At 42.2% G+C, this 27,963-nt stretch overlaps 1 protein-coding gene across 1 annotated transcript in view; it reads right to left on the minus strand.

Annotated features, from left to right (window-relative positions):
• Nucleotides 1-26,964, minus strand: part of PPM1K (protein phosphatase, Mg2+/Mn2+ dependent 1K) — a 50,844-nt gene extending 23,880 nt beyond the window's left edge. Inside the window, exons 1-3 of the mRNA XM_078676204.1 lie at nucleotides 26,811-26,964; nucleotides 17,935-18,449; nucleotides 17,138-17,238 (exon numbers count right to left, since the gene is read on the minus strand). Coding sequence (XP_078532330.1) covers nucleotides 17,138-17,238; nucleotides 17,935-18,380 — 547 coding nt within the window. The 5' untranslated portion in view covers nucleotides 18,381-18,449; nucleotides 26,811-26,964. The remainder of the gene's footprint in view (nucleotides 1-17,137; nucleotides 17,239-17,934; nucleotides 18,450-26,810) is intronic.
• Nucleotides 26,965-27,963: the final 999 nt, after the last annotated feature.

Below are 27,963 nucleotides of genomic sequence, written 5' to 3' on the forward strand. Positions count from 1 at the left end.
ACCAATGTTGGAGCACCATTTCTACGGATCAGTACATTTCTTCTGCAGCCAATTAATTGTGCATAAATGTTATATTGTCAATGAAAAGATTGCTGTGCAGGTTTCTGATTATGCACACATACTTGTGCTGCGTATCAATGAGGAAAAAGCACTCTAGCGCCCATCACACAGGGAATGTTGGGAGCCTTCACACAGTAAGACAGTATATCAGTCAATAAGCTCATGTAAGCTTGCTGGAGGGTATGACAATTGGGTTCATACCACAACATTCCGAGAGGATACTCATCGATGAGTTAGTTATGCGACGTTTAAAAAGAGTGCCTGAAAGCAAGGAAGAAGCCAAGCGTTAAAAATTCTCTACTATAAATCTGGCGAGGAAAAGGTTGCAGGGAAAAAAATAACTACTTGAAGAAGAAAAGTCTTGGAAGAGTCTAGAGCTTTGAAGAAAGTTGGGGAAACAAAAAGCAATGCGCGTTTCATAACACAATTGGAGGTGTGACATGAAGGGTCTGGACTCCACAAAGCCTTTAGGAAGACTTTCAAATACTATATCTTAATACTAGGCCTCAATGAGCTGCCCCCTGCTGAAGAGCCAACTTTGCTGGCAGCCAAAGTGGGAGACAAGCTCAAGTAGATGCCATAAGACGATCTCTCCAAAGGCTGCACCAAAAGATACATCTCATCTGTGAAACATTTAATTTCTGGTCGTGTTGCACAACTTCTGTGTAACAGGGCATTTAGAAAGAGAATGAAGATTAAAGTAGGTAGTATTTATAGTGAGGATTTGTTTCTCACTTTAGTTTTGCTTTTGCATATTAGTTTTCTTGAATTGATGACATTAAGTTGTTTCAAATTTTGAAGGTTTTTAGATAGTCTGATGCCATAAGTGCCAGAGCTTGAGTAGAAGGCACACACACACAGTTTGTGATTTTCGATAATCCTTTGTCACAGTTAATTACTAACTTCCTAGCAAAAGTCCCTTAAGTCCTGCATTAGCATCAATGCCTGAATTTCTTCTCCACAAGACTACATTTATTGCAAGTATAACAGAAATTACAATGTTTCCAGCAAGGACACCTGTCTATTTGGTGGGGTTTTACTAAAACGGCTCTTCTTGATGTTGCCCTGCACTTAGGATAAATCTGGTTTCAAGAACCTGGGTAAAGTCAGTTTTCCTCTATTCAATATTTTACTTTTTGGCCATCTTCAAGTAAGAACTTAACCAGGCGCTCGTGTTGCAGGCCGTGGTCATATGTTGAAAGAAAAGACCCAAATTGGCTGCAGTCATCATTTCCAAAGATGATGGTGCCCCTTACCATGAAGCAGTACTTCTCTTGCCCAAAAGCTTATAGAATGCCTTTCTCTGTAGCCGATGCCTGTGCAGCACAACTTCTCAGAGGGTCAGTAATAGTGATTACATTTGAATTTTAGTGTCTTGCAATAGTTATCTGATCTTAGTACACAAGATACAACCTAAGACTAACAGCAGAACAAAGTGCTGCTTTTTAGGCTTGGAGTGTTTCTCTAGCGAAAAACAAAACTGCAATTCATGTCTCAGAAAATGATACTGAAAGGCCTGTAGGCAGCTCGACGAGAAGGGGGCCAATCACTTTAAAAAAAGAAAAGTGCAAGGTCTACATTTCCCTATTTCCTCTGCACGCAAGGTAACGACTCGGTGCTTAGGTTTTATTTCAAATTTGAGGTATGGATGATGTATCCCTCTTAGCTTCATAATCAGTGTGTGTGCCGATTGGGGAAGGAGCAGTGACCCCGCCGACCCCAGTCTGTTGTCTTTTTAACACTTCCGCAGTATTCATCACTTTCTTCTGAGCTCGGTGGGCTTTAATTTCAGAACTCATTCTTCTAATCTTGTGCTCAGACATTTGGTCCATGTATTGGCCATGTCTACAAGACTGTGTTGTCATTACTAATCCCATTTCAGAAGGCTACCTCCGACACAATGTAATTATGTAACCAAGCATGTGGACATATTTGATGACCTACTCTTGTAGAACACAGCTATGCAGAGTTGGGCAGCCATTGTTGGCACAAGCCAGTCCCATTTCCAAGATCCTCCAGGGTAACATTTTGATATTGTTCAATGTTTACTTGAGGGAAGTAGAGACTTTTGCAGATTCCCAGGACTTCCTCATCTGCTGCTACTTACAAGCATAGAGTACACACAGAAATAGATGTGTACATTTTTTCTTACAGAAATGTCAGGTTAAAGCACTTATGTACTTCCCAGCGATTATTTTGGTTTTATTCTACAAGGTTTCTTTTTTTCCTGTGGAGAAACCCCTTTAACCTGCACCTTGAGTAATTCTGAGGAGTAGGAACTGGTCACACCCACTCTGAAGACAGATTTACACCTACTCCTGATGTTTTTAAGAGTGTGGAACTACTGCAATTATTTGGTTCATTCCCTTATATGAGAGAGTGAGGGTGTTTAAATTTTACAGGCGACTCCACTTGAACATCCACAAATCATCCCTTGAGGGCAGGTCTGTCCACACACAAATTTCTTCAATATCGAAGATTATTTTTGTGCGATACATGTGGTTTACAGAACAACAAAAATACAGATTTGACGAGTGTTTATTCATTGCAACAATTAACTCATTTCTACTTTTTAGATTTTGCATTTCATTTTAAACACTAACAAATCAATCCCTGCTAAAGGGTTTTATTGTGGCCCATCTTGGTTATATAAATGTAATCTTAAAATGTTTACTATTCTGTAAGGTGAGAAAACAGAAATGAAACCTACTTGTATCCGGAGCCAGAGCAAATATAAGTCAAAGCGATGCCTCAGTGCTTTTCAAACGTCAAGCTGCCAGAGGACAAGCCTACAAAATACACATTATCACAAATGCAAGACATGCTTTTAAAAAAAACATAAAATCATAGTAGGTCAGGGCGGGGGCTGGGAGGGGGTTAACTCCTTTGTCTGTTTTCTCCAGCACCTTAGAATTTTCAATCAATGGCACAGTTCCAAAATCTAGGAAATCTGTTTAAATATAAGCAGCAAAGCAACAGAAACAAGATTATTAAAGCATAGCACTGGACTGATGTGTATAATTTTTTTTAAGTGGCATACATTTTGTAAACATTTGTTTCCCCAACAATTTTGCTATAAAACTAAGTTCTTTCAATAGATCTTAAACACTCACTGGACAATTTTTACTTCATGTTCACATCAACTAATGTGACAGAGGGGATGTGGGACCTTCCAGTAGTCCAGGCTAGGAACCGCTGGACTCCGACACCTGGGACAAAATTTAGCAGATCTCTCTTTCCACTGAAGCCCAGCATATAGCGTCCAGGGCCTCCAGTTCTAGAGCTGCTGCCAGGTTCAGTCTCTGCCACAAAATAACACGCACAGAGGCAAATAGGAAATGCACCCAGAAACGATGTTATAACAATACGCACCTGCAACAGTGAGGAAGGTGGAACAAGTGCGGCAAAACTAAAGAGCATTTATCTAAAGGTAGAATAATATCAATGGGAAACGTTGGTACCCATAGTTCCATTAACATTTTAAGTATTCCCCCAAGTCCCCATCCAACTACACTTTCACAATTAAAGCACACAAGATAAATAATGTGCAGAATCATACTGAAAGCATAAAAGACATGCATAATTTACTAGTAAACCTAGATTGAACCCACAATGAACATGAAAGTCTTGCTTCGTTTACCAAGTTATTCCTTTCCTCACTGTTGCAGGATTACAGTACAAACATTTTTAGAGCAATTTAGAACTGCATGAAATCCTTTTTTTTTTATATAAGCATACTTTGCAAACGATACAGCTTTACATGCTGGACACCTCCACACATACGGTGGCCCCCCCCCCCCGCAATGACACGTATAGGGGATGGCTATTTTAGAAGTCCTCTGGTGTGCAAGAACACACAAGGCACAAAAATGCATACAGCCACAGTCAGTACAACCTTTTCTCAGCTATCTTGGTATATGCGCTCAGGATGAAAGTGCTCTCTCAAAGTTGGAGTCTACATAATCTTCCTCTTTAGCTTCATAAACAAAAACAACAAAAATGAGCAGAAGAATTAACATTTCTAACATGTTTTCCATTGTAATAGATCTCTGTATAACCTGTGACATTCGATTTACAGTGGCAGCTTAATATAACTTGTTTAACATTTCCAAAAGGAAAGACAGGAAAACATGTTAGGTACACAATTATGTGGTTTTTAAGATTGCGTGTGCATGCGAAGTGGACATCGAATTGCCTTCCAGACGCAGGCATAGATATATCGTTTTGAATTCTTAAAAGCCACAGGGTTTCTTTTTTAGGGGGATTTTTTAACGTACAGCACACGTCTTAAATGCCAAGATCACAAACGCGCTCTTCTAAACAGTAAAAAGTTCGTGACGAGATGCCCAATTCTCACAGGCATGAGATTTTGTGGATTGTGCAAGCCTGTTATAGTAGCCACAAATATTTAGAATACTTCCTAAAAAAAAAAAACACGAGACTGATACATTAGTGTTAAAATGACAGCATATTGTCTGCTTTTAAGAGACTTACTTGCCAAAAAGTTTCACCTTCATCGTTCTGTATTTATAGTAAAAGATAAAATAAATAAAAAAGTCTTCCTAACTAATTTCACCTTTACATTAAATAGATAAGACAAGATACAAATTAGACTTATTCTAGAAAGGACTAGTGGGCCTTAACTTAAGAATACAGATGTGTGCAGTGCCACCATCCACCAAAGGGCTACTTGTGTCAAACATCTGACATCTTATATCCTTTCAGTCACCCTGCTCCTGGCACAGAAAAAAAAACACAGATTGTGGATGGAATTATAGCTTGGCATAGCTTACAGTATTTTAGCAGATCGTTTTGGTAAGAATTAAATTTTCTAGAAGTTAATAGAAAAACAAAAAAAATTAATTATCCTTGACAGGGTTTTTATTGAAGAATGAAGTCAAAAGTAGTGGGTGAGGAAAATAGGCACAGAGTTCCACACATTTTTGCTTTTAACCTAGAACTGCATCAGATTAGGACATAGTTTTACATTTGAGCTTTAACATGCTTTTCATTGAACATTTGCACATCTAAGCCTACTGCGTTTTTCTTGATTATGGGATAAAAAGCATTGAAAACGGATCTGGCAGCATGGGAAAACTATCGCACAGTAGTTTTTTTTTATGGACATCCACTGAGACTGTATATAGTATTGTAATTTCATTTATATAGTGCGTACTACTCCTAACAAGGTATTTTCTGAAATCAAACCAGAAGAATCGAGAATTCTATCAATGCCATACAAAAAGAGCGTCTTAAACTTGTTCAGATCATTTGTATGTTTTATGGTGGGTAGAAGGGGCCTCTATCAGCCTTGGGTCATGAATCTGGCTGGACAATTTTCTTAAAATATGTAGCACACTCCGACATAAGATTTTCTAGTCATTTAAATTTCAGGACATTTTGTTTGAAAGGAACAGGAAAAATGGGAAAACCTCACTACATTACTAGCTATCAGGGACTCTCGTAAATTCTGGCGCATTGTTAATACGGGGTCCGAGGAGCTAGCCCCGGACCCCGGGGGTCACATCCTGCTGCTGTCTAAGTCCCCCATGGGAATACAACGGGTTTTGGATGGATAGCTATTGAACCTAACATCTCAGCAAAGACCTGGCAGGATCATTTCCAGTCCCTTTACAAGGTCGCCGACGATGTCACTAATGACACTCCACCTATCACCAGCGTACTAGTGGAGGGGGATCCCTTCACAGAGATGGAAGTACGAGCAGCCATCGCAGGGCTGGCATCAGGCAAAGCGCCAGGATTGGACGGCCTGCCGGGTGACCAATTCAAGCAGGAGCCTGACGTATGGGCCCCCTACTTGGTGCTGATATTCAATGCTGTCCTGAGGGGTATGGAGGTCCCCTGTACTTGGCTGGGCGCAGAGATTGTTCCCATATTTAAGAAGGGATCACCTCTGCTCCCAGCCAACTACAGGCCCATCAGCCTCATAGATGTACCCCAGAAAATATTTGGTAGGCTGATACAGGATCGCCTCCAAAATTGGATAGAGGAATTCACCATTCTTAGACCCTATCAGGCGGGATTTAGAAGAGGGGTCTCTACTATGGACCAGATCTTCCGCCTGAATCTCCAGTTTTGGAAGACTGCGGTAATCGAGGGCGGCAGCTTGTACACGGTATTTGTGGACTTGCGAGCCGCCTTCGATTTAGTACCTAGAGATAGACTTTGGACTGTACTGGCGGAGTTGGGCATTCCGGCTGATATCCTGACTATTTTGATAAGATTACACCTTGGAAACTTTGCACGTGTTAGGTGCGGCAGAAATGGGGCGCTTTCCGGAAGGTTCCCCGTTGACAGGGGGGTGAGACAGAGTTGTGTGCTTGCGCCGACCCTGTTCTGCCTCTTTGTCAACGGGGTAATCGCCCATCTGACCAGGATGGGTGACATTGATGCTCCTAAGTTAAACGGCAGCAGGGTGCCCGCTATTATGTTTGCGGACGACACCCTGCTGCTGTCTAAGTCCCCCATGGGAATACAACGGGTTTTGGATGGGTTTTCAGCTTTCTGTGTGGAGCGGGGGCTTGAGATCAACGCTTTGAAAACCAAATTCATGATTCTCAACCCCCCTCCCTCAACACGCCCCAACCCTACCATAGGTGCACTAAGGCTCGAGAGGGTCCTTACTTTTGAATACCTGGGTGTAACTATCAATCAGGATATGACATGGGACACGCACCGGACCAAGGCTAATATGAAACTGGTCCAGTCAACGGGTGGCATTTGCAGGATGGCAAGTAGATCGACCTACAAACCTTTTAGTGCAGTTCTCCAAATTTACAAAATGCAGGCTAGAGGGGAAGTTTTATATGGAGGGGAATTGTGGGGTCATACTCCTGCCCAAAACCTGCAGATTACGAAAATAAATTTATCAGACAGCTGGCGGCACTACCAGTAAGCACCCCGCTCCTCCCGATGAGACTCGACCAGGGTCTCAGACCAATTACGGAAGAGCTGGGACTAAGACCAATAACCTTTTGGCACCGTATCTGGAGCACGCCAGAACTTATGAATTACAGGACTGAGCTCCAAGAGATTCTTTGTCTACCCAAATCAAGACAAATCCCATGGTTGAGGTATATCAAACAAACATGCGAGACTCTAGGTAGACCAGAACTATGGCTAGATCCAGGAAATGCATGCAGTAGGATTCCACGCAAACTCCTTTCGAGGGATTTTTATGAGCTGAAGTTATCGGCCTTAATTGGGGGCATACGGGAGGGGTCCCTGACATCTGTTCATTAAATTCAAAGACTCATACCATCTAGAGCATGTGCTCGACGATATCACTCCCGTTCTTACCAGAAAACTATTCTTGCAGTGGCGTTATGGCACACTCCCCACTAGGGCATTCACTAACCGTTGGGCCCAGTCATCAACTAGAGAACAGTGCCAGTCATGCTCACACCATCTGGAAGATGAACTGCACATCATATTCTTCTGCAATGCTTACCAAAGATCTAGGAAATACTGGCTTGTACCTCTTCTCAAAAATCTAGGCTTCAGCCAATACCTCCCAGCTTATAGAATCTTAAAGACGGATCTCTCACCTCCGACTGTGTTTGCGGTAGCAACATTTTTAACAGCGATGTGGCACACCCGCTCCCGTTTTTTGAAATATGAGGTAGATTCGGGATAATTGAACTGTATTGATGATTTTTAATTGTAACATATAGTAATCGATTTTAATATGCTTACTGTAATGCCTTTTTACAATGTTCACTGGGTATTATCTGTATTTTTATTCTAAATTGTTTGTATCTCTTTTATGATCTAAACCGATCGAAATAAAGATTGAAGTGAATGAATGTTTGAAAGTTTAATCGTCCATTTGTTTATGGCATCCAACTATTTTTCCCTCAAAGTAAAGCTCAAACAGAGATCTCGAACACTCGAGAACTTTTTTAGGAGGTACACAGAAGATGAAGTGCTTTTTATATACTTCAGAATAAAGGTTACAGTGAAATATTACTGTGGCGATAATCTATGTAGTGCCAATTGAAGCAAAGTCCTGAGTATTATCTTCAGCTGAATAATGAATTTAATTTGGTTTAAATCTACTTATATGATAAAATTATGATTATTTAATCTCACTTACACATCAGAATATGCTATGTCGCAAGCCTGTCAAGTTTTTGTCTCATTACGTTTGATGCAATTGAGTGCAGTAGAATTGTGAAAGCCCTACCAAATACTCGAGTTTAATAAATGGATGAGGTTCATTCATCCCGTGGCTATTCCATCTCCTAGTAACTTCAATGTGTAGCCTTTTCCTACCAAGAGATAAATGGAAAAAGCCTATTTTTAATATACCAAGATATTCTGCAGAAAAGTAGCTTAAACTTCTGAAATAGCCATGGTTACACATTTACAAGCAAACCCCCACTCAAGACGTTTAAAAATGTTCTAAAAGTCCCCAACAATGCTCATTGGCACGAAGAAAATAAATGACTAGTCTATAAGGAAAGGTCCCCTGAACAGCTTGAAATATGACCATCTTGCTAAGAATGACACAGGGCAGTGGAGTGAAAGAAACATCAGAAGCTCTAAATAGAAACAGAGGCTGTGACTAAGGAAGATGCAAGAAAAAATTGCTTGCACATTTTAAACTCACTGACTAGCCATCTGTGTTGATAAAACAAAGTATGGGTCACTGCTGGGCTTTAGCAAGTCTCAAGTACAAGAACTGAAAAGCTTACCTTCAACGATGCATCTCCAGTGCAGGATGGCTTATACAGATGGACAAGATTATCCTAGTTAGCAAAGAATTTATAACAATGAGGGGGAGGGGGGGGGGAGCCTTGCCCATAAACTTTCCTGGTTGTCATTTTATTCATTCCACCGTTGATGGTAAAGGGCTGCAATATTCAAGATTTTTTCTTTTCTTTTTTCAACGGGAGGAGCAGAGATATTTAGCTGAATCCCATCCTAAGACAGCAATATCGAGGAAGCTACTTCACGCAGCAGAGGGTGTTTCATTAGGAGAGATGCCGTTTAACCACCATCGTTACTACTTAGTCTACAAGCTACAATACTCTAAACTCCCTTAAGCAAACACTCCTGAAGCAGCCTACCTAACAACATTGTGAATTAAAAAAAAATTATGACAGGATGGATGTTTGAGCTAACGCACCACAAGATGGAAGCTCTCTGTCCTTCAATTAGCAACTGTACCAGTGTAACCCATCTATCGTTCCCAAAGCCCACATAAGCAACAGATTTATAAATCACAAGTGGGATAAGCTTTACTCAGAAGGAACATAATTTCGAGTCAGCCGTTGCGGAGCCTATACAGGGACTTCACCTTCTCTAGCATTTTGTGAGTACCAACATGCCTGCACTATCTCAGGGAAGCCCCCAAACAGCACGTCCCATTGTTTGTGGTATAAATTAGAAGAACATCTAGAGGCCAGACAAAAGTTACTGAGCAAATTAACATAGATTGCAGAGAAACAGAGCCATGTTTGACTGGATCCCTTGCTAGAAAAGGGGTTGACAGCAGGAGTCCAGGAAGGAGGTAGTGGATTGGAAGCAGCTGGATCCTATCACAGACCTGGGTGAGATTCCCATCTCAAGCGTCAATCTCTTTACGGAGGGTGGCTGCACAAAAGTAGAGACATATGTAGCCAGAGGCTTTTATAAATAGAAACTGTGCAACAACTATGTTGAAGAAGAATAAGACAAGAAAAGTGTGGGCATGGACTCATTCCTCAAACCAAGCCTGTCTATCTCATAAAGACCGGGAATCAACACAGGAACCATATAATTTTGATTAGGAGGGGAGAACTAAAATACACTCAGATGACCCTACATGTCATATGGCCTGTATTCTGAAAAAGAAGACTAATGGGTATATAAAAATAAAAAAAACTCTGGAGCGTCAAAACAGAGAGATACCAGTACCAACTAGCTACCACATAGGAAGGCAACGTTTGTTTGTCGACACAAGGGCAGCCTGCTTGGCTCTTCCCGAGTAGAGTTAGAAAATTAAGACTCAAGTCTTCCTTTGCTTCCCACTTAGTTGAATCCCCAACTGATTTCATCATAACGGACGTGGGAGCAAAAGCAGTCACTTGTTCATTAAGGAATTAGGAATGTATAAGTGGCCACCATACAAAGCCACTTCACCCAGTACTTCTTAATTCAGGTGGCCAAAATATGAGCCAAATCTACCATCCAGAATTTTAGAATAGTTGGTATAGGCTATGTTTTAAACTATTCAGGAAAGATCATAAGCCACCTGCCCTTTACGGTTTGGTGAGAAAGGATTAAGACACCTAGGACTAGATGTATCAAAGGGTTTTACCCTTTCTGTGTCTATGGAAAAATGTGTTCAAACATAATGCCCCTAGTCTCCGAACTGTTCAGAGAGGACATCAAATGCTGTCAACCCCAAGAGCTTCTGAATTTCCAGCTCAACTGGCCTACAGCACTGCTATAGTAGTTAAAAGGAGAGCGAAAAGGCTCATAATAAAAGTCTGTGTATGATCCAACCAGTCGATAGATTTGTTGGTAAAACGACAGCTAGTTCCAAGAAAATCCAAGCAGAAGTAACAATCCGCTGCCATAACGTATCTTACGCATGCAGCACAACCACCTTCTTTATACATAAGCATAAGACACCACCAGTGGAACACGCTACAACTATGCCACTAACAAAATACCATGCTTTGGGAAACTACTCCAAGCACAGTCTCTAAATGTGGATCTACGCCTACTTTGTTTTTAGAATATTCAATCCTACCCCCACACAACAATACTTGTGCCCAAATACATGCACCATACTGAGAATCAGTCGTCAAAATGCCATTCATTCACACCCCAACACAATGAATCACAATTTTCCCTTAATCCCAATTGGCTTTTCTGCTTCTGCTCCATTTACTCAATAGAAGTCAGACAGCTACTTCACATTACTACCCCTAACTCTAGTGTGAGATTCAGACTGCTCGTAAAATTTGACGCAATGCGTGATTAACTTGCATGTATCACTTTCAGACCGTATGACATAAATTCCATTCGTAAAAACTTCCTATCTTAAAACATCAGGGTCAAATGCCAATGTTTCCTCTTGGACATAGTCACTGGTTATACGTTTTCATCACTAATGGGGCTAATGAAAAACTTTAACACGGTACAATACAAATTAACTGAAAGAAAACGATAGGACAGCTTACACCCTGCAATCTGCAGCAGCACATCTAAGAAGGAACTAGAAAGTATAAACTCTCCACTAACATGAACAAGATAAAAACCGGGTGTTCAACATTTGAGTCCAGAGACACGAAGAGAGTTTGTTTTTTTACTTCTAACTTTTTTTTTAAATTAGACATGGGCAGGAAGGACATTTTTATGGAATATAACATTTGCATTTTTTGTTTCACAGTTTAAGTCCCCAGGAGCCTAGTGATTAGTACCAAGTGACGTGGACAGTGTCAAAGGTGTTCTCCAACTGACATGACCCCTAGACTGCAAACAAGTAATTGTGACGCAGCAGTGGGAGTTCAGTATGGCCTTTGAACCTTTGCCGTTGTGCAACAGTGGATAGAGGGAAGAAAAGGTTACTTACACACAAGACCCCTTCACTATCATAGGTATCTTCATTAAATTCATAAACAACGAATAACCCCACACCTTTGTGAGCAATCACAGAACATTTAAAGAAAAAAGTTTTTTTTTTTAAACCCCCATACAAACCAAAAAAAAAAAAAAAAAAAGCCTGCACAAGGGAACAATTTCCTTTTGATTGGTTTTATTTTAGCACAACGGTCATAAAATATTCAAAAATCCACTTAAAAATTGAGAGGGCTTAAAACACTTAGAGTTTTTCTGCCCAAATAACTTTCATGTTTCCTTTCTAAAAAGAAAAAATGAAAATGAAGGCCCCTCCCCCGTCCCGGCCTCCATAGTCCTGCAGTTTTACAGAGGAAAAACTGCCCTGCTGTGGTAAGCCCGGCCATGGACATTCCCAACATCCAGTGCACTTAGCCCATCAATTCATTTGTATTATTCACCGACTTAAATAGGGCCTAATCCTCCACATCTCCTTCATTCCTGTGGTCCAAGCATAGAGGAGAGTAGGAATTGTAGTTTATGAAATTAATGAAGATACGCATGATAGAAACTAGGGTTGCATGTTAAGTAACTTTCTTTTCTGTTATGGGATCTTCACGAACACTCAAATAATGAGCTAAACAGCAAGATAAGTCCTTTTTAGGACATGACCAGGCTGCTATTGATCATACCACAGTAGCAAGAATATTAAAACTGGTACATTTCTCAGGCTAGAGAGATTTGCTGCTCTAACTGTAGCAATGAACAAAATGTTTGTTCTTTTTTATGGTGTCTTTAATTGCAATAAAGTAAGAACCTGTTTCAATTAATTTCGGCAAATCATGAAGTTCAGTATCTGCAGAATGTAAAAATATATCATAGCAAAGATATTTGAATCCTTCACTGGTCAATGAGAAACCACTGCCGAGTGTAAAACTCAAACACGCTTGCTAGTTGCTGTCAACAATGAGCTGATACCTCATTAAATGCAATTAGGCCTGTAAACACATCTGTCTACAGAACGGACAATATGACTCCGGCATCATAGGACAGAGGGAATAAGAACTCAAACTACAACAATATTTTTAAAAAGCCATCTCTGTCAACCTTCAACAAATATTCTGAAAACCCATAACAAATGTGTGCACCGCCTAAAGAAGCCTTGAAAAGTAGGTCTCAGTGGATGTACAGTCACTTAAAAGTTTCCTAGCAAGACCTTCATACGAACAAAGTGGCTAAAAAGTTCTTATTAACTTAAATGGAGGCTGGTAAAGTAAAGTCAGCCTCTGGATGTTGATCTGAACCTGCTGTAACATGTAAAGTTCACCTATAGACCACACGCTGGAAGGTGCAGGGTATGAATAGTCTCAGAGAAGAACTGGTAAGTGACTCCATTGATGAATATTAAATTACGTTGTGAAATATCCTTCACTAGTATCAAACATTTCGTGAAAACAAACGTAAAAAGGATATAAATTGACTAACAATCTACAGCCTGTTACTAATAATTATTTTTACAAGAAAATCCAATGGAAGGCTCTCGTCAGTGCTTAAGCAAAGAAACTCTTCGAGAGGCCTTACTAAAAACTCAAGGCATTTAGGGCCCGATGTAGGTAAATCCCATTTACCGATTTTGAAATACCGAATCCTACCGATTCGGTATTCAAAAATCGGTAAATGGGATGTAGGTCCCAACATCTGGATTCGTTACCGAATCCTTAACAATTCTTAAATTACCGATTTGGTAAATACCGAATCGGTAATGCCCATTCATTCCTATGGGCTTTGAAGCCCATAGGAATGATTAGGCATTACCGATTCGGTATTTACCAAATCGGTAATTTAAGAATTCACAAGGGAGCAGGGGGTGTCACTTTGACACCCTCTAGCACCCCCAAAACGGCCATGTGTGCAATGTGGCACACAGACATGCCCTAAGGGCACGTCTGTCTGTCACATGGCACATGTGTACATGCACAGATATGCATGTACACAGGAATCGGTTTTTTACCATGGATTTGTATTCCATGGTAAAATACCGATTCTGTAAGCCATGTGCTGCCGGAACATAGGCTACCTACATTGCATTTTCGGTAATTTTACCGAATCGTTATCATTACCGAATCGGTAAATATTACCGACTCGGTAAATTTACTGATTCGGTAATGATAACGAATCGGTAAAATTACCGAAAATGTGCCCCTACATCTCCATAGCCCTTTACCGATCGGAAACGGCCGAAAATCGGTATTTTCGGCCGATTCCGATCGGTAAAGGGCTACCTACATCGGGCCCCTAGTGCTTAGCTGCTGTAGAATCTGTCCTAAACACAGATTCTCTTTAGAGCTTAGGCGAGGTCCTGAGGCTTCATGTTGTCAAATATAGTTTCAAAACTGCACATGAACCAACTATTTTAGGAATCCTCATGAACGCAACTGTTGCCCAAGGTCTTGAACCAGCGGTACGCTGAAAACATTGAAACATTCGTAATCGGGCCTTTGTGACGTCTAAACTAAATGTAAAAAAAAGCACGGGGGGGGGGATGAAGCATCTCTTAGTACAATACAAAAGGACGAATATGATTTTAGACATTAAAAAGGGAGTACCAAACTTATATTCTCTGGCATCATGGTCTTGTGTGTTGGCCCAAAAGCCACAGCCTAAGGAAACCAGTGATAGGGTTCTTTCAAAGAACTACACTTCGAAGCACAGTCATCTGCAGAGTGATTATCCGCCAACATCTAATCCCACTGTTACGGAAATCTGGAATGTCTGCATGGGCCCAGAATCCTGGTCAGGAGGTAGCTATGAAAACAAATACCCTTCTGGCTGATCTACCTCCAGACGGTGTTCTCTGATGTCGCAGCTAGGCCTGGGTGGTAAATTCCGTCCCGTTCGTGGAATTTGGGTAATGTCGCGTTCCGCGGAGAACGCAAATTGCTCAAAATTCTGCGTTCTGTGACTTTGCGAATTTTTTGCTTGTCCGCGTTCTCAAATGCGTGTTCGCAAGATATTTCGCCGAGCACGCAAGCAGCGATTGCGAACAGTAAAAAAGCACCGCGAATAAGCAATTCCGCGTGTTCGCGGAATTTCTGCGTGTTCGCAGAGATTTTTTACAGTTTGGCGGATATTTGCGTAACGGGTTTGCGCGAATTCCGCCCACCCCTAATGAGTTAAAGAATGGTGATGGATTAAGCCCAGATCAGTTGACTGGGGGTGAGCGTTTGATTTGCTCAAACGTTCCGTCCATCATCCCCTTTTGTTTCACCCCTAGTCGCAGCATGAAGATGTAGCTGTCAGTGTAAAGAGCAGTTAGTTCAAAACACTGGTGGAGCAGACTGGCGGTGAAATGCTTTAGAAGGTACCACGGTGGGGTTGAGGAGGGAAGTGAAGAGGACTGAAGGACTAGCGAATTAAAAAGTACTTCATGTTCACTTTGCTTCCCTGTAGAAATTATGTATGGACATACTACCTCATAGAAATGCATTTCAGGAAGTCAAGAAAGGTTGGTGTTAAAAAAGAAATAAAAAATTCAAACAAGTGCAATAGATTCAAAGTGAAAAATGATAAAAGACAGGAGCATTGTGTTCCAAGGTTCTTCTCACAGTGAGGTTTACAGTCACTGTGCTATCTGAACAGATTGTGGACATCCTTAGGAGGCCCTAATGTAACAATTCAGGTTTTTTTGTATAGCTACATGCTATGGACACAATTATCTTTTTTCTTATTGAAAAAGGATTTGGGCAGTAAAATTGCTAAGTATGGGTGAAACCCACTTTAATTTTGTAACGGATTCTGCAAAAATATATATATATATTTGGAAAGCGTGGTTGAATTTACATAGGCTTATCTCTTGGCACTGCTTTTCCGCCTACAAAGAAATTAAATACTGTCTGACAAGTGGGAGGCAGGCCAGGGTTGGTCTCTGATTTTACTTTCAAGGTCTCTCAGAGGTCTTGGAAAGAAGTTGTGATCGCATTTACTGCAGGACATTCCTAGAGCGATAAGAGCTCTGGAGGCATACGTGATGGGGCCAACAGGATGTCAGTGTACATAGGGCTCCACAGGTGAATTTCAAGGGTCAGCTTAGCAGATCTACTCAAATGAACAGTTTATGAATGATTACCTGCTTTTGACAGCCAAATGTCCAACATTACGACCACCATTTACCCCACAGAAATCAAATCTAGGTTCAAGCATTTAAGCCATATAGGATTATAGCAATGTGTTCTTGTGTTCTACAAATGGTGTTAAGCGGACAGCATCAAAGTATGATGCCAAAAGTGAAGCATCATCATAACGAAAGATTAGATTTCTCCATCAAGTTAATTACTGCAGGAGGGTTAAGCAAATATACAACGATGCACCATTGCTGTGAAAAGTGTTCAGTAACATGAAATTTAGAAAGGCTGAAAGTTTCCTCTTGGGTAGGGAAGGAAAATCCCTGCTAAAAAATGTTAAATGTCTACATAGGGAGTAAGACAAGCTTCAGGACAGGCGCCCTTGCTTGTACACAAGACGAAATAATCAAACCTTCCTGCAAGGAAGGTGAAGCAGTAAGAAAGGAAAGTGGCTTGTGACCAATAAGACCACAAACTGAGAAAGGCCTTAAGTAAAATTTAAAAAAATATATAGAATGATTGAACAATGTAAAGCGCAGTCTTTTTTCTAAAATGCCATTTAAACTGGAGGTATGTCTGCAAATCTTTAGTACAAATGTAGCCACTAGGTTGCTACATGACTGAATAGACAAGTGCAAGTTGTGGGATGGTCCACGCAGTAAGAGTTGAAAGCATAGGAAAGCTGCATTTGATTCACATGGCAAAGATGAGACGACCATCAATATATTTTATTGAAAAAGGAGCAAAAGAAACTTTGTTGAGGATTATATCCATCCTAAATAGCAGCAGATGCATTAGCACAGTACGTAGTAATCTGGAATGGGTAAGAAGTGAGGTGTAATGGATGAATCCTCACATGCCTCGAAAGAAACCCCATAAAGCCACTAGCTCAAGAGTATGGTCTAGAAGAGTGATCTATGTATTTTAAGGGGCTAGTGAAAAAAGTGTGCCAGAGCTGGTAAAAACGATGATCCAGTGGGTCATAGCTGAACTAAAATGAAGAGAATATACATTTTGATGTAATGTGTTCAAAACAGAGATTCATAAGCGTTAATGACAGAAACAATCACATTACCAACTGGATCACAATAAAGCCTAACAAAAACACATACAACCTGGACTATTATGACGCCCAGCTGGGAACATTTTAATTTTACAATAAACAGCACATAATAAATAATACTCCTGATACACAAAAAGTCAGTTAACGGAATGGCTAGAAAGTGCATCTCTTTCTTTGGAAAGGGAATGACAAGTTGCATTACATAAACAAAAGACTGACTAGCAGGTTTTGGTATCTTACACCCCAGCTAACACATCTGCTATAATTTAAACCTCCAAGTAAGAAGTATAACATCCTGCCAGAGAGCAGCAATTCTACCTACCGTCGACTGTTGTGCGCATGTGTCTGGCAAATGCTTTATCTATTTCCACAAAAGAGGTCATCAACACCTTTTCTAAGTTTTTCTCTTGTGCCAGAAGCTTTCTGGAATAGAAAAAAAAAAAAAGGATGGGTGGGGGATTAGATAAGTGCAATCCAAACAATTTTTACAACTTCACTGACAATATCACAAATAGTGGGCACTAGTAAAATGAGCTTCACTAAATGAAAAAAATATTTAAAAAGAAGCCTTCAAATCGTGGTAGGGAGAGGGCCTGAATTGATTTCAGAAAGGGCAGGAACAGCAGCATTTAATATGGACCTTAGGAACAGAGATAAAACATCAGACTCAAAAATGGGGCTGCGTTTTCAGTGGGAAGGGTTTGTGACCCGCTCTATAATTGGCCATCAGCACTATCTTCGGTCACTCGTGTCCTTCAAGTGCCACTGTGGGGTAGGTTTGCTTCAGAAAACCTTCAAAGTCAGACCCCGTCTACATGTAATGGATGTTCACGATGTGGATACATCCATGTGTAACCTACTGCACATGTTCAGTGGATACTGAAGCTTTCCTTCATTGCTAAAACACATAAGGTACGCACTGCCCTTAGCCACAGGTAAAATGTATGGTCATGCCCTAAAATGAAAAGCCAACAGCAATCAAGTTATACTCATTTAATCTCAGAAGAAAAAAATAACAGTAATGAGAAACCCCCCCCCCCCAAAAAATGGAATTGGTGGCCAAATCAAGGCACAATGACTCAGGATTTGTGGAACCCAGTATTATTTTACACGTCTTACCCAATGTATTCCTTCATGTATTTGTCACAGAAATCCGCAGCTGCTGCGCCCCCATGCCCATCAAAAACAGCAAAGTACAACACATCTTCAGTGAGCTGGCCATAATTAAAGCGGTCCTCATTTTCTTTGCGTTTCCCGAGCTCCGTGGCGCATCCCACCTTAGACAGGCTGATATGGGGAATCAGCTTCCCGTACTTTATACTTGTTGGTAGCAGAATGGGCTCATCTATCCGGTTATCCCAGATGCCAAACGAATCCCATGTGGCCGGGCGGCCGCTGCTGTCTGGATCAAAGCGGGAAGAAAATGGTCTGCGCTCAGTAGTGGAGCTCGGACAAGCAGGAACCGCACGTTTTTCGTCTTGCAGCAAGCGGGAAGTCAGCAGCGCTCCTCTCCTCACCTGTGACCCGCCATTTCTGACCAGATGTGCTAATGCAACTGTTGACATTACTAGACTCCACTGAGAGCAACAAGGAAGGAAGGCTTGATGTTCTATTAAAAGAAAGTTTTAAAAGCACTGGAAAAAAGAGAAATAAATATTATTTGAACAGATATGTAGGTAACAAAAATACGACAAGCATCAGGATATAATGTCAACAAGTAAAAAAAGACAGAGTAATTGTAGTTATTTCCCGCTTCAAAACGGAAGGCATTTAATTGAAACGAATATGAAAAGTTGAAGGTTTTGCATCCCTATTTCACTTAAACGAGACCACATTAGTCCATTCTGTCCACCACAACTTCCAGTGCCTTTGAATAGTATGGTTGCCATTGCTTTGTACTCGTCCCTAAGGTTTTAAGTACCTTCTGCTTCCAAATCAACGTTCAGATACGGCTAGTAATAAGAATGCACTACAAATACACTATGCAACATATGCTATTCTCTGCATGCTACTATGGTCTTTTATTCAAGTAGCTTGTAGAAGTAATGGGCAAGAAGACGGGCATTTGTTAACTGCGGACGAAGTCGGAGATTTATTCAAGTTGATTCTAAAACTAAAAAATAATCTAACAGGGCATATCATATATATTTTTGCTGCCACAACCTCCTAAAGGTTAAGGCTCGATCCTGTGTGGTGTGCACATATCGAGTAGCATATGAGTCCAAGTCGGTATTCCAAAATGCACGCACACTGTACAAACAGCGACTTCTACCTTGCCGATTTTCAGCAAGTCAACTCGGCACCATCAGTACCCATGCTATGCTGCTCTCGAAGCACATTAGAACTGGGATAACGCACCTTCACCACCTTCTCCCGGAATTGGAAATATTCAAAGAGAAATCTGGCGCAATGTAGACACCCAGTAAATACCAATATTTGCACAAGCAGCATTTACTAGGTGCACAGTTTGCACCTGGGACGCCACACAATTTGCAGGTATCGTGTTGAGCAAAGCCTACATGTATACCCATGATCCCTGCCCATAGGTACTTCTTCAATTTTAGAAGAGTTACAAAAGAGTACAATAAGGGAAGTGTACAAACAGAAATGGATCCCCTTTCCACTATTGTAACAATTCAATTAATTGCTTAGTGCTGACACGACCGCCTCCAAAGACACCAAAGGAAACCTCTGAATGCATACCAACCACCCAAGCCCTTCCCATGCCCCTCTGGCAGCCCGCCAATTGACTACTCGGTTCTCCCTCTCTTCCCTTGGTTACCAATGCAGCAGGATATGTATGGTCTTGTTGGAGAAAGGTCTGAAAATTAGACTTGATTTTAAAAGGAAATAAGAGTTTTCGAAAGGAAAAACAAAACAAGGTCATGCTGTTCCATGGCGATCTCCCATAATTTTAATATAGAAGAAGCTCATTGAATATGTGCATTAGACCTCATACAAAAAGTGCTGTGCTCCTCCTCTTTCCTATAGCTTACTACCTCACTTAAATGCATCACTCACTGGCTCCACAGCTCCAGCAAGCAAGAGTAGTGATAAGAGCAACCATGCCAAAATGTCCCTTTCAGGCACCACTGAAGGAAAGAGACACTTATCTTTTCTACCTATAATAAAGTTGTTTTTTTTTTAAATATAAAGTACCTTAACGATTCTTTTAAATGATTCTTGCATCCAGAACACACCAGAGGAAAGTACAGAAAATCTCAATTGTATCTGAAAGCTCTTTCCATGCCAATGCCGATCAAATCCTTGCCAATAACGGAAGATCAAACAAACTTTATTTGGGCTACTTGATTAGTGTCGCTAGCTGAGGATCTCCGGTTAATGAGACCAAGTTGCTCAAGTATCCGCTTAGACAATCTGTTGATGAGAATTTTTTACAGATTTTACTATCCTAATTATTGTCAGCGATAGACACTACTCTGCTCGATGAGCCACTAACCTACATACAAAAGATGTAAGCATTATTAGAAGTAGTAGTGCCGTGGAATCAAGGAAATGTTATGAAGTGGTTGACACTGGGCAAGGAAAACCAGCAGCAGGTACGAACCAGCTCAACTTACGCTTGGTCCACAACATGTCAGCCAAACTAGAAAAATATGCAGCCTCAAATAACTGCAGCATTTCAGAGCTCCAGGAGGAAACCTGTGTCAAAAGTAGACGTCTGATATTGTAGCTTCAAAAATAATAAGTAGGCTTGAATGATACAAATAGAAAAACAGCAACAGCACTGGCCCAGGCAAACCACAACTGGGAGAATCCTGTCCTATTCCATCTGGTCTCCTGTTCACCGAATACCTCCACTCTGAAACGAAAGTGCTCAATGGCAAATATTACTCTCTGGTTAGAACATAATGTACCTTAGACTGTTAGACAGTGTATGTGCCGAGAATTCTTGTGAGAAAGGCTACAGGAGGAAGTAGTTACAAGCAAGTCTTTAATGATCCATATCACTTTCTTATTACGTACTAAGGCTAGTCAAACAAACAGAGAGACTAATGACAAGCCGATAGGAAAATTCAAGCTAAACAACCTATATGTTCCAGTCCGCCTCAGTGCATGCTGCAGCACCAATGAGTGGAAAGGGGTGTAAGATCTGTTAGACGCATTATATATCTGCAAGTATGAGTTTTTATAAGATGCAAGACAGCATAATAAATTGTTACAGATCCTGAAGGACGTATTAGTATAATTGGCAAGTATGCATTAAACGATGTCACTGTGCGGCAAGGATGCACCAATGTAATATTTTAGGCTGCAACAAACTAACTTATGAACCTGCTAAAGTCCATTAAACTAGGTAATAAATCTTAACACCATATCACTGTCTAACCTCCATGCAATCTTCTCCCCAGCACTGTGGCCCTCCCTCCCCGCCCTAAACTCCTGTTTATAATTTTGCATTTCCCCACTGCACTCCCCAGAGCTGGTATACATTAGAAATTAACTGGAATTCAGTTACAGCATGTCCTCATTCCAGGGCCGGGTTCTGGAATGGTTACTTTCATTTGTACTAACTGTACTGAGTGAAGCCAACACTGAATCAAATGGGGGGGCCCCCTCTGTACATCAAGTGTGCATGCACTGTACGAAGACGCATGCAGTGCAAGGTCACCAGAGTGCACTGGACTCTTTTTGCCCAAACAAGAGTCCACCTTTAAATGTCTCACGTAAAGCAATCCTTTAAGTCTGAGTTGTCACTTGCCCGGATAAAGGTGCCTAAAGTCAAAAGGTATTTGGGCACATCTTGTTCTTTATCTACTCATATTCACCGAGACCAGTGTTTATACGAAACGATAACTCCCTCTTTGCTGAAAGAAACTGACCTTTAATTCCTTTTATAATCCACAAATGGCAGACAATTGTTATAGTACATTTAGAAAATGAAGAAGGCCCACTCAGGTCATTGCAAGCATTAGCAGAAAGTAGTGTACAGACAGACGTACATATTAAATGAGAAATACAGACCTAAACTAGTAGCACAGAAAACGCAAATAGAGTCTGGACCAGAGGGGGAGGGCAGTAAACATGAGCTTTGGTAGAACAAAATAAATATAATTGGACACAGCAGAAATTAAAAGTTACATGCTCGCATCGAGAGAGGACATCTCTGAGAAAATATGTAGATAAAGGAATACAGAGGCACAGGATTGGTGGGAGATTAGGCTTTGTAGAGCAGTAAACAGGTAGGGAGTAGAGCATTGCTAGGCTAGAAGAGGTGAGGCGCCGCGGCCAGGGCGACTGACGCTGGAATCTGGCAACCACGGTTCGATCCCCGGCTCCGGCGGCAGGTTAGCCCAGCACCATGTGACTCTGGGCAATAGCTCGCTTAATCTTCCCGACGGCCCCCAGCGCCTAGAGACCCTTACGGGTGATTGTGCGCTTTACAAATGTGGACTTTACTTTTACTTTAGGCTTCAGAGACAAGCAATGGACAACCAGTAGTACAAGCGGTGGTGTGGAAGCACAACAAATAACATGGGCTCGAGCCGCATTTCACATATCTGTTTCTGCAGAAAGTATCACTTTTTAGGCCGAGCATAAGCGTACGACCTCTTGTATACTTTAGTATGAGCACCTTCTCAGCATCAACACAGAACCACCTCCTCATCAGTGCATCACCAACTCAGCATCAGCACAGCACCACCTTAACATCCGCACTGCATAGCACTATCTCAGCATCAGTGCACCACCTGCAACGCAGCCCCACCTCGGCATTAGCGCACCACTTCCTCAGCACAGCACCGACTCAACATCACTCAGCACCACAGACTGGCAGCACCACAGACTGGCAGTAAAAGAAGAGCAATTATTGCCAGCTTTGCTTCTTGTAAGCAAGGACTATAAGTAAAAGTGTGCGTTTATGCACCTCCTGCAGGTTTTCAAAACACAAATTAAAGGAATTGACATTTACAATGCCAATAGCTCAAACTCTCGCAAATGAGAGGCCAATTGCATTGCAAACGCTTGTTGGTATATATTGTTGTGCATAAGCAAATGCTTTATTAAATATGCAAATGTAGGAAGTATTTACGGCTGCAAATTTATAAAAGAAACTGCCCACCACATTCTAAGTTAAAGCTCAGTTTCCAGTTCCATGGGGCTGACTGACGACCTGTGCGGTTTATAGAAACTTGATGCTAGCTCATGCCTTCTTCCTGTCCAAGAGAGTTGTGCTGTACGTGGCAAACATTCATCCTTGGAGAGATGGTAAATCTCTTCAAGTAAAGTACTTGCAAACTCTTGTCCTAGCCCATATTACACAACATAATAGATCTCACCCAGATTTATGTTGCCCTCGCTCACTTGCCTTTTAATTTATTTTTTATTTTAAACCAATACAATTTCGCTGAACTTGAAAAATGATTCACTGGATCGTCTAAACTGACCTACTTACAGATTTCCAGTAGAATTCTCTAGATCCAAAAGCACATTAGGAAAAACAACACACAAACGTTGCCTGTCATGTTGCAAGTTAGCCAAAGAAAAATCAGAAATATTAAAGAATTTCAATCGCGTAAACTGTACCTGTAGGTCGGTCTGTGATTACACGTACAGTGACCATTTGAACGCCCACAGTGAAACCTAAAGGTTTATAGACCTTAACGACAGGTGTTACTTTCTAACCAACCCAAGGAAGCTCACTTTAGCTGCCTTTGAAGAAGGAAATATTGAGTTGCAGCCGGCAGGGAATCAAACTTATCAGAGTAGATGTTTGGAACGGGAGGGTACACAAGGATTTTGGAAACAAATGTACGGGTTCATTCAGGCCCGGTTCTAGAGGGTGGGCCGGGTGGGCCCGGCCCACCCAAAGATGAGCCTGGCCCACCCAAACAGGAGCCTTGGCCCTCGCAGTGAGAGCTTGAAGGCAGGCGTGCAACGCACAGGTCGTGTGTGTCAGCCCGGGGAGACAGCTTCCCGGGCGCACACACAGACAGACAGTTTAAGATTATCGCAGCCGCACCAAAGTACTTAACAGGTCTTTAAAGACCATTAACATGTTAACGAGGCTTTGTTTACTTTTTTCACCCCTTCATCTCTGCATGTTGAAAGGGAACAAATCCTTTCTTGGACACCGGTAACCTTTGATAACCTTTGCCTACGTCCTGCTGCGTTGATATTTCTTTTTCTATGCAGCGCAGGGGAAAAGTGGTCTGTTTATTCCTAGTCACCACCTGACCCCTGCAGCTGCTTATCACATCAGGCTGTGACACAAAGTATGACTAATGGAGTAGGTAAGAGAATGTGTTACAAAACAAATTATTTTTAAAATCTGCACAGGCCCAACAGGACACATATACTTCGTATGTGCTTCATTTAAACAGTTTTTATAATTTCATCGTAGCCGATGCTGGTCAACAATAAAACAATACAAAATGCCCAGATAAAGTTGGTGATTAATGATCCTGCTTTAGAGCAATCATTTGTCTGTTAGTATTTTTTAAATGCAGACGCACTGTATTTTTATGTGGATAGCTCAGTGGGTTACTGCCTCTGTCACAGAGATCCTTGTGTTACTTCAGAAGTTAAAATCCTAACAAAAGGCAGTGAACAATGAACTGCCACCAAAGAGCTGCAAACAAACATGAATGGTATAATTAGAACTTCGCTTTTTTGGTTTTGTGATATAGTTAGAACTTCCCCAGTCTTTCATTATTCTAATGTTGCTAAAATGAGTATGTTTGGGCAGATCTACATTTTTATCAGTAAAGCTGACCCCCATGGAATACTCTTTAAATCCTACGGTTGTGTTTCCCCAGACCAAACCCCCTTAAAATATACTGCCCACCAGAATGGATGACACGTGATTCCTACACCTTGTAATCCTCACACACTTACAGAGACAATGACATTCCCTGTAGACTGATCTACATACTTGTATGATTCATTGTCTCTGTAAGTGTGTGCGTTGTGTAAAGTACTGACACACACTACATTGATATGAGCAGCACTATACAACAAATTAAATGCATATGAGAGAGAGGATATGTAAACATGAGGGGCACTGGTGGAGGGTGGTAGTAAGGGAGTCTGAGGAGGAGGTCATGAGGGGGAGGGGCTACAGAGAGATGAGAGGCACTGGTGGAGGGTGCCAGTGAGGGAATCCGAGGAAGAGGTCATGGAGTGGAGGGGGGAGCTAGGGAGAGATGAGGGGCACTGATGTAGGGTGGTAGTGAGGGAGTCTGAGGAGGAGGTCATGAGGGGGAGGGGCTACAGAGAGACGAGGGGCACTGGGGGAGGGTGGCAGTGAGGGAATCCGGGGAGGAGCTCATTAAGGGGAGGGGCTATGGGGAGATGAGGGGCACTTGTGGCGTGTGGCAGTGAGGGAATCCAAGGAAGAGGTCAATAGGGGGGGCATGGATGGATGAGGTACACTGTTGGAAGGTGGTAGTAAAGGTGTTTATGGAGAAAGAGGTTTTTGGTGCAGCGCCAAAAAAGACTTTTGCATCAGCGCTGAAGCCGGCCCTGTCATGGCCTTTCTGTTTTTGTTTATTTAATTGGCAGTTGGGCCATAAGGGCCACTGTGGAACATACTTTAAAGTGCGTGCTAATTATATTTATTGCTCTATTCAATGTTTTAAGTATGAAGGGGATTTTACTAAAGTTTTTACCGGGAGATGGTGCCTGACATGGGGCGGGGCCCAAGGTCATCTGTGAGATAAGGTGCACTGGAGAGGAATAGTGGCTAATCAAGCTTGTAAGGGAGTGCGTTGAAGAGTCCATGGTCAGGTGGAGGTAGTAATGAAGAGGGATTCTCACTGAAGGCTCGCACAGAGGGAGCCCGAGAAGTGTCACTTGCCTGATACTCCCACCTCAGACACCTCCTCTTCCCATCAAAGGGACATTACATAGAAAAAACACTTTTTGAGAGTGATCACATTTAGAAAGAGATTTTGAAAAGAGTGCGTTTTACTGGGCCTTGTAAGACTAAGAAGAGATAAAGGAAGGCCCTGAAGCAGGCCTGCCTAGACATATATGCGACAAATCGAGCCCGCAGTGGCCCACCCAAATGCGTCCTTGGCCCACCCAATTAAAAGTTCCTGGAGCCGGGCCTGGGTTCATTGAGTTACCTTACAAGGTCACATACCTGGAACTTGCAGATTTCATGTAATGCCCTACAGAAGGGAGATAACACCTTAAAGCTAAGCGATCATAACAGAAGCCTGAGACTGGAGATTAAGAGATCTGCAGCCAGTGCACTGTCTATCTGACATACATGCCCCATAATATACCCCAACACTTACGAGATAAGCATCGGTCTACGAAGTGCGATATACCCCCCCCCCCCCCCCCGAATGGAGATTTAACACAAGAGTCGGTAGCAAGTTCATTAATAGCGTAAGCCACCTTACTCGCAAGGATTCGCCCCATCAAGCTACTGTCTATGATGTATAAACATGTATCACCGATGATGAGCCATGCATGCATCGTGCAAACTGGGGGCTTGGTAGTGACTGATGATGTATACACATGCATCACCGATGTGTCATGCATTGCTGGGTGCTTCGTATCATAAAATAAGCATCGCACTAAGGATGAACTCGAACCCTCCTCCCGGTGGAGGCAGAGGGTGACCTGTGCCTTCTCAGCTGTGCATTAACGCGCGCGGCGAGCACAGGTCTGCAGAGGAGCCTTGCCGAAGGCCAATGGGAACGCAGCAGTAACAATGGCTCGTGACGTCACTAGGCAGCTTGCCAAGGAAGGGGTTTCAAGCACAGCGGGGCCGCCCCCTTCGAGGTCATTGCCAGTAACCCACGCCCCCCAAGACCTGGGAGCCCACCTTATGAACTGTGAGGCATTGCTGTAGCAATACACAATTCAAGGATCGTCAACACAGTCTATTTAAAACAAGTCAATGTGTCGGAGCCACACCCACCACTGAAAAATGTGTAGTGCCGATAAAAAGGTACACCACACAAAATAAAGACCAAGCCACCAAAGGCCATATTGTTTAAGATAGACACTGCGGTAGTTACCTCTCCCCTTGTCACTTTAGAAGCGGTGAAATCCGCGGCGGCGGCTGCTGCTCCGTTGGTGCTGCTCCCGCTGCAGCTGGCTGCTGACTGGTCTCCGAGCTCCTAACCTCCCCTCCTCTTTTCCTACCAGATCAGTGCGCAGCAAGCGCAAGGCACCCAGCCAAGCAACGAACCCGCAGCCAATAGATTCAACGACTGTGTCCGGGCCCGTTCTACGGTAGCCAATCACAGAGGAAGTCCTATTCAGCCATACAGAATGCAGACTCCGGCCATCGCCTCCACGGCAGTCCAACCGCACCACCCTTTCGTCAACACCAATCAGATATTGGCAAAAGAGTCTCAGGACCCGCCTTCTCTCCGAAATGTCCCCACCTTCTTTTGGGAACGGAAACTGAAAGAGGACAAAGACAACTGTTGGCATACTGGCGTGACTTCCTGATAGTATTGTAAGAAGTTGAAGTGTTTATCACGATAAATACTTATACCATGCTCCTTTCAGTGGTCTCGCTCAGGTAGCATTGCGATAAAGCAAGATATGTAAAATACATTTAAAAAATTACGTTTTTAATAGAAAGCTTACTTTTGCCAATTTATTGCAATGCTTTTATTCCCTTTTCTCATGTGACATTATTGTAATTGCATTATATAGTGCTTACTACCCCTAACGAGCCGTTGCAGCGTATTACAAAGCAGGCTGCTCCTGGCTTCGACCTAGAAGGTGCCAGCTTCCATTTACATTTGTGACTTTTACACTTAGATGCAGAGTTTTTAACTGCATTTTGTAGTACGTTTAGTAGTACTACAAGAACTTGTTGCGAGACGTTGTAGCAACCAGGCCCCCTATGTAGAGCTGCGCAGTGACACTATACACATCACAACTGGTGCTAGTTCGGGAGATGAACTGTAGTGTTACGCTCTCACGGCGCCCGTCCCCTTCCTACCCAGACCAGGGCAACCCCTGATGAAGTGGGAGGACTGGAGGGAGTATTTCAAGAACTATGTGGAGGCCCTGGAGGATGAAAACGGTGAGCCATTTCCCAGCGCTAGGAAGAAAAGGTTACTGCTGTATAACCTGGGCCCGGAAGGTGTACGTGTGTATACGAACATAGTACCGGCAGAGAGGCCACCTGCAGCCGATGACGTCTTCAAGAAT

Source organism: Lissotriton helveticus, chromosome 2_1 (assembly GCF_964261635.1).
Source record: "Lissotriton helveticus chromosome 2_1, aLisHel1.1, whole genome shotgun sequence".
Classification (NCBI taxonomy): Eukaryota; Metazoa; Chordata; class Amphibia; order Caudata; family Salamandridae; genus Lissotriton; species Lissotriton helveticus.